The sequence below is a fragment of the Cervus elaphus genome, chromosome 7 (genome assembly GCF_910594005.1).
Source record: "Cervus elaphus chromosome 7, mCerEla1.1, whole genome shotgun sequence".
Classification (NCBI taxonomy): domain Eukaryota; kingdom Metazoa; phylum Chordata; class Mammalia; order Artiodactyla; family Cervidae; genus Cervus; species Cervus elaphus.
The window spans coordinates 30,194,611-30,204,253 of record NC_057821.1 but is presented as its reverse complement, the minus strand read 5'-3'; the positions used below and the strand labels follow the sequence as shown (position 1 = coordinate 30,204,253).

Here is a 9,643-nt window from a genome sequence, read left to right as displayed (position 1 = left end):
TCTCATTGGAAAAGACCCTGATGCTGGGAGGGATTGGGGGCAGGAGGAGAAGGGGACAACAGAGGATGAGATGGCTGGATGGCATCACCGACTTGACGGGCATGAGTTTGAGTAAACTCCTGGATTTGGTGATGGACAGGGAGGCCTGGCGTGCTGTGATTCATGGGGTCACAAAGAGTCAGACACGACTGAGCTGAACTGAGTATGTTGTTGCTGTTTAGTCACTAAGTTGTGTCCAGCTCTTCTGCAATGCCATGGATTGTGCCCTGCAAGACTCTTCTGTCCATGGGATATCCCAGGAAAGAATGTTTAAGTGGGTTGCTATTTGTACCTATGAGTCAAAGCTTTTTCTTGCCCAGAGTTCTCCAAAGAGCTGTCTTGACTTCCTTGTTTCGTAAGCTGTAGATGACAGGGTTGAGCATGGATGTCACCACAGTATAGAAGAGGGCCAGGAGTTTATCTACCCCAGGTGAATGGCTAGTCTTGGGCCTCAAGTAACTGACAGACGCTGAGCCATAGAAGAGTGTTACTACCAATAGGTGGGAAGAACAGGTGGAAAGAGCTTTTCGGCGACCTTCAGGGGATGACATGATCAGAACGGCAGCTAGAATTCTGCCATAAGAAGCAACGATTAATAAAAATGGGCTGGAAATGCAAAGAGTGGCCACAACAAAGACTGCAGCCTCATTATGGGATGTATCCCCACAGGCTAGTGCCAGAATAGGGGGGAGATCACAGAAGAAGTGGTCTATTTCACAGGGGCCACAGAAGTCCAAAGAAAAAATATAGTTTGTTTGGCCCAAGCTTACTATGCAACCCACCCCCCAAGAAACCATTGCTAAATGGCCACACACTCCACGACTCATTCGTGTTGCATAGTGAAGTGGGGAGCATATGGCCGTATAGCGATCAAAAGCCATGGCTGCCAAAAGATAGCACTCACTGATCCCAAATAAGGCAAAGAAAAACATCTGTGTAGCACATCCCTCCCGAGAGATTCCTCGGGCCTCACTCACAAGGCTCTGCAGCATCTTGGGTATGACAGAGCAAGTGTATCCAACCTCCAAGAGAGACAAATTGGCCAGGAAGAAGTACATGGGGGTATGGAGGACTGGATTGGTCCAGATGGCAAGAGCTATGAGAGCATTGCCTGTCAGTGATGCTAAGAACATGAGTAGGATGAGGGAAAATAAAAGGAAGCACTGTTCGGTGACCTCGGAGAATTTGGTAAATGCAAAGTGTTTCACAGACATGCTATTGTCTCTCCACAAGGAACAATTGATGCTCATGACCTGAAAAAAAAAAAGAAAGACAAGGTCATCAAAAAGATTCTTTTAGCTGGAAAAATAAATCTTTATATTGCTCTTAACAAGCTCAAGTCAGAGATAAATTTCTTAGCTCTAATTTAAAAAGTTTGGAAGTTACACTGATCCTGTTGCCAAATCTAGTCAGCAGACATAAAATGGAAAAAAAATTTCCCTTTTATATCTAGTCAGCAGGCATAAAATGGAGAAAATTTCAGCACAATTAACTTTTATCCCATTATTTTATCAAATAAAATTATCATATCTAAATATTTATTTCCTATTCGCTTGCCACTGACTTGCTTTCTTCACTCATTCATTCCACAAGTATCTACTGAATTCAGAGTATTTTCAGAGTATTTTTCAGTTACTGTTTGTGGGTCCTGGGGTTAAACAATGAACAAAAAAGGATGGAAACAAGTGGACTCGTTCAAAATTCTGTTAAATAGGAAATAACAACTCTGAATGATTACAGAACCCTTGGGGGATATGATTTTGAAAAATTTGTTCACACATTAAGTATTCTATTATGATGTATTTACACTTAAAACATTTATAAACACTTATCGTGCTCTGTATCTAGTTAAATTAATTAATATAGTTTAATGTATATATTCCCCATGTAGCAACACAATTCACTTAAGGTTATAGTAAAGAAACAAAGATAATAGTCTATTATCTCTTTTTTGAACCCAAAACATTTTCTTAAATATCTTCACTTCTCAATAATAGCCTATGCAGCTGCATAAAAACTCTGATTGTGGAGAAGTTGCCATCTCTTTTATCAGTTAAATACACAAATATGTTATTAATATAATACTTACTAATTCTATCTTCCTGTACCTGGGAAGAACTGCAATTTCCTCAGTGACACTGATGGAGGAAACAAGGAAGAAATCCCAACCAGAAATGGAGAATATCTCACTCTTTCTTAAGTAGTGACATCACAAATGTTTCATTTCATAAATATACTGTCCCATTTAGACTGCAGACAGTAAATGCAAATGCTTATGTTGGAAGTGAGAGTCAGGGTCGTGAGGCATAGGAGAAAGCAACTGGTGGATGATACACTGGAGGGCTGACTGTGCAAAGGCCAATGCATACTGTCAGTCATTTGATATTCTTAGCCCCACAGGATGAATAAAAAGTTATCCTGTGATAAGTATTTCTTACAGCTTCACAAAGTTCAGAGATAATTGAAAAAATAAGATGTCCAGAGAGGTCTGTGAGTGCCTCTAAATAATTAAACTTACAAATAATTATTTTCTGTCTATAAATAATTATTAGATAATAGAGAGATAAATGTATGGGTTTGCTGGAGATGAGAATACAAACAGATGTAGTCAAATTCCCTTCTCCCTCCCTGTCACTGGGAATAGTACTACACCAAGCAATATCTGATGTTTTTCATTACACTTTCTGTTTTTTTTCAGGATTTACTCCCTGTTGACCTTTGTCCAGGGACCCTGAGATCCATGTAGTAGAGGTCAGTTTTATGTACATATGAAGAATATTTAATTTTAATCATTGTCTATAGAAAGAGAGTGAGGTCCTCAAGGGCAGCTGTCAGGGGTCTGTAGATAGGGTCATCATGGCAGTACAACATCTTGGCACAGACATTCTTCAGGCTTTTACCTCATACATTTTCTGGACTTAAAGCTTCTAATTAATCATTTCTGTGAAGAAAAGATGATGAAGCCCTTCCTGTCTTTCTTGCTGAGTTGTTTTGAGTTAAAATGCAAACATTACAGAGGCAAACTATGAATGAAAAACAAGGAATTAAAGTGCACTTCATCAGCATCAAAACCTCTTGCCTTTTACAGGTCTCATGTTAAGAAACTCATAGGATGATGTGTGCCATATCCTCTATATAACCAGTCTATAGAAATAATCTATTTAATGTACATATGTGTAAAAATGAGTTTGCTGTACAGCAGAGACTGACATGGCATCTTAAATCAACTATACTTCAATAAAAAGCCTATGTTAAGATTCAGTCATCAAGAAAATATGCACTGTGATATTAATCTAAAGATATTGGAGTTTCATGCCCAATAATAAATTGTATTTGTCTGTCTCTACTCAATGTGATAAGAGATTAAGTGACCAATGAACATCGACAAGATTCTGATGGTTTGAATTTTGGATTGGAGGTTCAGTGATAGTTAGATGTATGAAGAGATAGAGGAAGGAGACAAGATAATTTTAATAGCTCAGTGGATTGGCTTCATGTGCTACCTTACCCAGGCCCAAGATCCAAGACAAGTACATTCTATATAGTTCTGCTTTGGAAATAATCTAGCACAAGTGATTCATTTTGGGTCCATGCCGCATTATCAGAAATGCTCCTTAACTGATTCAGTCCCTTATTAATCTCTGTTCTCTTAATGAAATGTTTCTTTGTTTCCCATCAGTCAAAGGAAAACATGAGACATTATTAGATATTTTACCTGAAACACTTAGTACAGTGCCTGGCATACACAAAAAACTCAATAAATATCCAACTCCTTGCAGTCCAATTGGCTATACAGTCCATTGAATTCTCCAGGCTAGAATACTGGAGTGGGTACCACTTCCCTTCTTCAGGTGATCTTCCCAACCCACGGATCAAACCCAGGTCTCCCACATTGCAGACGGGTTCTTTACCAACTGAGCTATCAGGGAAGCCCCAGTAGATATTAACCTTTGTTATGCTGAAACTGTCACTTCTAAATGATCGAATAGTAGATACTGTTTATGTAAATTGGTCATCAGTTTGTAGAGAAGATTTTCCATTGCTTTCCACAATTCACCTGTAGTCTATATATTTAGTTGGGTGATGCCTTAACATAACCCAGACGAACTATGTTATCATTTTATTGGAATAACATGCACAAGATAATCTAGGCATTTCTATTACCCAACAGCATGAGATATATCTATTTCCTGAGAAGTAATTATTTTGGAACAATTTGCAGCAATATTATGACAGAGCTACTGGCACACTGAGTAGATCTTTAGACGCTTCAGAGAAGGAGAAAAGAACTTGTTAAAATAATCTCCAGAACTGAATAATGCTTTGGGTGTAATCTATCCATTTTAGCATTTTAATTGACCGTCTTCCACAACCTTCTTTATTCAAGACATCAATTTTATCACATACCTTTAATCCTAAAATTTGAGTGAAAAAAGTAAATGGTTTTTACTTCTGATGAGCCAGTAGCTGATTTTGTCTGCACACTCCCCATGTAACCTCCCAAAGTTCAGAGGATATAAATCTCCACATCCTCACTTCTAAGACCATGCCCTGAGAAGATTTTGCTGTAGTCAGGACCATGTCTTATTTCATGAAGACTGTGTGTCTCTTAACAGAGCATCGTGTCCTTCCTAGCAATGCTCTTATGGCTGACACACAAAGACACACAGACACACGCAGACACACACACACACACACAAGCATGCAAGACTGTGCTGGTTACATAATGATGATGTTTGCACTGTCTCATCCTGAAACATTAAGAATTATGAATACTTATACTTCATTTCTTCTTCTTGTTTTGAATCCATATCCTGTCTTTCTTTCTCAGGAGACGTATTCTTCTCACTAGAGTATGTCAGGAAGCAGTTTGATTCTCTCAGGAATTGCCATGGATGGGTCTGTCTCTATGTTTTGGTGAGTATGAATATTCAGGAAGCAAAAGAAATAAATATTAAAGGTAATGTAAAAAGAAAAGTAAAAGTAAATCAACAGCAATATATAATGAATAACCTATAGTATAGGTAGCTGCTATCATAGACTGTGTACACAATGTGATATTAATTCAAGGGAAATGTACTACTGGAACCAAATATGTATGTGACCACTCTATACTATTAATATAAAATACTCAGATTTAAATTTTTGTTTGAATTAAACTAAGTAGTTATCAAAAGTAATTATGAAAATGGTGTAACTTTCATGTTATATTGATAGTATATTGATGCAGTTAGTATTTATTTTGATTATTAGAAAAGACTAAATAAGTCATAATAATCTTCCAATCTTCTAGTAACATGAATTTGACAAAGTACCTTTTTGTTTGTATCAAAAGTAGAAAAACCTGAGTCAAAGATATATATTATGATGATGAAAAAACTGTATGATACTTAATATTTTTTGTTTAAATAATATAAAAAGTGGATAAGATAATAAATACCTATTATTTACATGATATGAAGGCAAAGGAAAAAGCCTACATAAGAGTAAGTTATCATCTGTTTTTTTAATTGGAGTATAATTTCTTTACAATGTTAGTTTCTGCCTTACAAGGATGTGAATTACTTATGTGTATATACATACCTCCTCCATCGTGAATCTCCCTTCCATACCCACAATTCCACCCTTACCAGTCATGCACAGAATGCCAAACAGAGAATCCTGTGCTATACAGCAGCTTCCCACTAGCTAATTTTGCTACCTGATTCTAAAAAAAAGTTTCAATTCTTCCTCTTTTTTGTGAATATAGCTTTATTCCTCTGTTCAGATTCATATTTCTTTAAAAATTGTTGTGCTTCCTTTAAAAATTGTTGGGCTTCCCTGGTGGCGAAGCTGATAAAGAATCTGCCTGCGATGTGGGAGACCTGAGTTCAATCCCTGGGTTGGGAAGATCCCCTGGAGAAGGGAATAGCTACCCATTTCAGTATTCTGGCCTGGAGGGTTGTATGGACTGTATAGTCCATGGTGTCTTAAAGAGTTGGACATGACTGAGCAACTTTCACACATGCATGCTTAATACACAAAAAGTTGAATATATTTAATGTATGCATTTTGATAAATTTGGAATTGGGCCTATACATATGATACTGCCATCACAAACAATATAAACCATCACCTCCAAAGACTGCTTGTGCTCCATGCATTTTATTTTGTTTATTTGATGAGCACTGGTCATGAGTTTGTACACTTTAAAACTTAAGAGGGCAGAAACCCATTCTTGAAGGTGTATTTTGTCACTATTGATTTCTGAGTGGAAGACAGTTACAATTCTGAAATGAGTTGTCTTTACAGGTCTAAAAGATAAAGAAGTGATCTAAACAGCTCTAAAGAGTCTCTATAGCTAAGTTTTCAACTTAAATATTGAATTTTGTCCTCTAAACAGAAGTTACCATTTTGTCTAAATAAGACTAAGTTAAACAAAGCTTATCTTAACTAATAAAAATGATCAGGGATATTATGTAACATCACAGAATTTTTATTTTTCTTGCTTTGTGTGCATGTTTGTGTCAAATTTAAAAACCTCTTATGGCACATCAGCTACCTATCAGCCAACTTTTAAAGTTGTTTAGAATTATTTTCAAAGTAAATATAGCAAAGTCCATTTGTCTCAAGAACTGGACCAAGCACCAAGATGGTCTGTTCTGTTTCAAAAAAGTAAATCTGTATTGCAGTTAATTCTTGTTCAGGAAAACATATGATCTATCATCCAATAATTTGCTTACACCTTGATTTGCTAGACCAGAAGACATGCCAGAAATATATCTAAATCACTCTTGTTGTTATTACCTATTATGCTGATTTCTGTATTGGCAGGCAGATTCTTTACCACTGCACCACCAGGGAAGCACCATAATGTTGATTTCTAACTGTATTTTAAACACCAAGTAAATGTAATATCCTTTAATTTGCTTTAAAAAATGTGATGTTTTATGACAGAGTTTGAAGTTGAATGTGAGTCCTAGAACTAATTTTGACACTTTCATCTTTTAATGATACAGATTCTAAACCTCAAAAATATACTCACATTGTTGAAATAATCAATTTGCTGCCTATTCTAGAAATACAAATTATTTCTTTCTCATCCTGATTCTTGCACAGTTTCAAAAAGCATTCATGGCTGTTCCCATTATGCATGAAATGGTTCCATGTTGTGATTCATTATTAATACCACTATCTTGTTCTCTCACTGATTCAGAAGGCTCATGCTTATGATACATACAAGGAACATTAAGAAATCCATGTGTTTTGCCCATATATTTTATTCATTTTATATTTAATGATACATTCCTTAATTAAAATGATAAAACATTGCACACTTGCTTGTTAGAGTAACAATGGGTTGTTAAAGGATTGTAGCATTTAGATAAATGGAGGTTGATAAACTTGTGGCCTTAGGAAACATCACTACAAACAAAACTAGTGGAGGTGATAGATTTCCAGTTAAGCTATTCAAATCCTAAGAAATTATGCTGTGAAAGTGCTGCACTCAATCTGCCAGCAAATTTGGAAAACTCAGCAGTGGCCACAAGACTGGAAAAGGTCAGTTTTCATTCCAATCCCAAAGAAAGACAATGCCTAAGAATGCTCAAACTACCACACAATTGCACTCATCTCACATGCTAGTAAAGTAATGCTCAAAATTCTCCAAGCCAGGCTTCAGCAGTACATGAACCATGAACTTCCATATGTTCCAGCTGGTTTTAGAAAAGGCAGAGGAACCAGAGATCAAATTGCCAAAATCTGCTGGGTCATCAAAAAAGCAAGAGAGTTCCAGAAAAACATCTATTTCTGCTTTATTGACTATACCAAAGCCTTTGACTGTGTGGATCACAATAAACTGGAAAATTCTGAAAGATATGGGAATACCAGACCACCTGACCTGCCTCTTGAGAAACCTGTATGCAGGTCAGGAAGCAACAGTTAGAACTGGACATGGAACAACAGACTGGTTCCAATTAGGGAAAGGAGTACGTCAAGACTGTATATTGTCACCCTGCTTATTTAACTTATATGCAGAGTACATCATGAGAAACTCTGGGCTGGATGAAGCACATGCTGGAATCAGGAAATATCAATAACCTCAGAAATGCAGATGACACCACCCTTATGGCAGAAAGTGAAGAAGAACTAAAGAGCTTCTTGATGAAAGTGAAAGAGGAGAGTGAAAAAGTTGGCTTAAAGCTTAACATTCAGAAAACTAAGATCATGGCATCTGGTCCCATCACTTTATGGCAAATAGATGGGGAAACAGAGAAAACAGTGGCTGACTTTATTTTTTTGGACTCCAAAATCACTGCAGATGGTGACTACAGCCATGAAATTAAAAGTAATTTTAATGTTACTCCTTGGAAGGAAATTTATGACCAACCTAGACAGCATATTAAAAAGCAGAGACATTACTTTGCCAACAAAGGTCCATCTAGTCAAGGCTATGGTTTTTCCAGTAGTCATGTATGGATGTGAGAGTTGGACTGTAAAGAAAGCTGAGTGCTGAAGAATTGAAGCTTTTGAACTGTGGTGTTGGAGGAGACTCTTGAGAGTCCCTTGGACTGGAAGGAGATCCAACCAGTCCATCCTAAAGGACATCAGTCCTGAGTGTTCATTGGAAGGACTGATGTTGAAGCTGAAACTCCAGTACTTTGGCCACCTGTTGCAAAGAGCTGACTCATTTGAAAATACCCTGATGCTGGGCAAGATTGAAGGCAGGAGAAGGGGACTTCAGAGGATGAGATGGTTGGATGGCATCACCGACTCAATGGACATGAGTTTGGGTGAACTCTGGGAGTTGGTGATGGACAGGGAGACCTGGCATGCTGTGGTCGCATGTGGCATGGGGTTTCAAAGAGTTGGACACAACTGAGCGACTGAACTGAACTGAACTGAAACTTGTGAGATAAATTCATGGTTGGTCGAAGGTGTAGAGTGCCTCACACTGAATGCACAGTGGCACCTTGCTGCCCACTTAGATGTGGCAAATCTTGCAGAGAGTGATGAAATGTTTCTTAGGTGCCAAGGGCATAGGGGAGCTTCCCAGTTGACGCCAGTGGTAAAGAAACGACCGGCCAATGCAGGCGATGTAAGAGGTGTGAGTTCGATCCCTGGGTTGGGAACATCCCTTGGAGGCTGGCAGGGCAATCCACTCTAGTGTTCTTGCCTGCAGAGTACCATGGACAGAGGAGCATGATGGGCTACAATCCATAGGGTTGGAAAGAGTCAGACATGACTAAAGTGACTTCGTACGCACATACTCATAGGAAGTCCAGTGATGAATGCCGCCATGCTATTTTATGATTAGCTTGAACTGATTAGTTTATATTATAGTTTACAGTACTTTCATTTTTTAGTGTTTAACAGCCACTATTTCAGTATGTATCAAACAAAATAGAATGATTTTTTTAAAATACATTTCCACAGAATGCCCTTACTGGTGTGTATTAGCCAAGTTTCACCCTTGCCTAAGAATATGAGAAACATGACATATTTTGCAAGAAGAACATCTATTAATAACATGATGTGGGAAAGTATGAGACAAGACTGAGTTATTAAAGAAACCTCTATATACCTACTAAATGGGTAAATAATTTCATCTGATGTCTGCCAACTA

The 9,643-nt window shown here is 37.6% G+C and overlaps 1 protein-coding gene across 1 annotated transcript; it reads right to left on the bottom strand.

The window, feature by feature from the left end:
- Nucleotides 1-338: 338 nt before the first annotated feature.
- On the bottom strand, nucleotides 339-1,314 carry LOC122697403 (olfactory receptor 10C1-like). Its single transcript, XM_043908225.1, has one exon. The coding sequence runs from the start codon at nucleotides 1,287-1,289 to the stop codon at nucleotides 339-341; it is 951 nt and encodes a 316-aa protein (XP_043764160.1). The 5' UTR covers nucleotides 1,290-1,314.
- Between the last annotated feature and the right edge of the window lie 8,329 nt (nucleotides 1,315-9,643).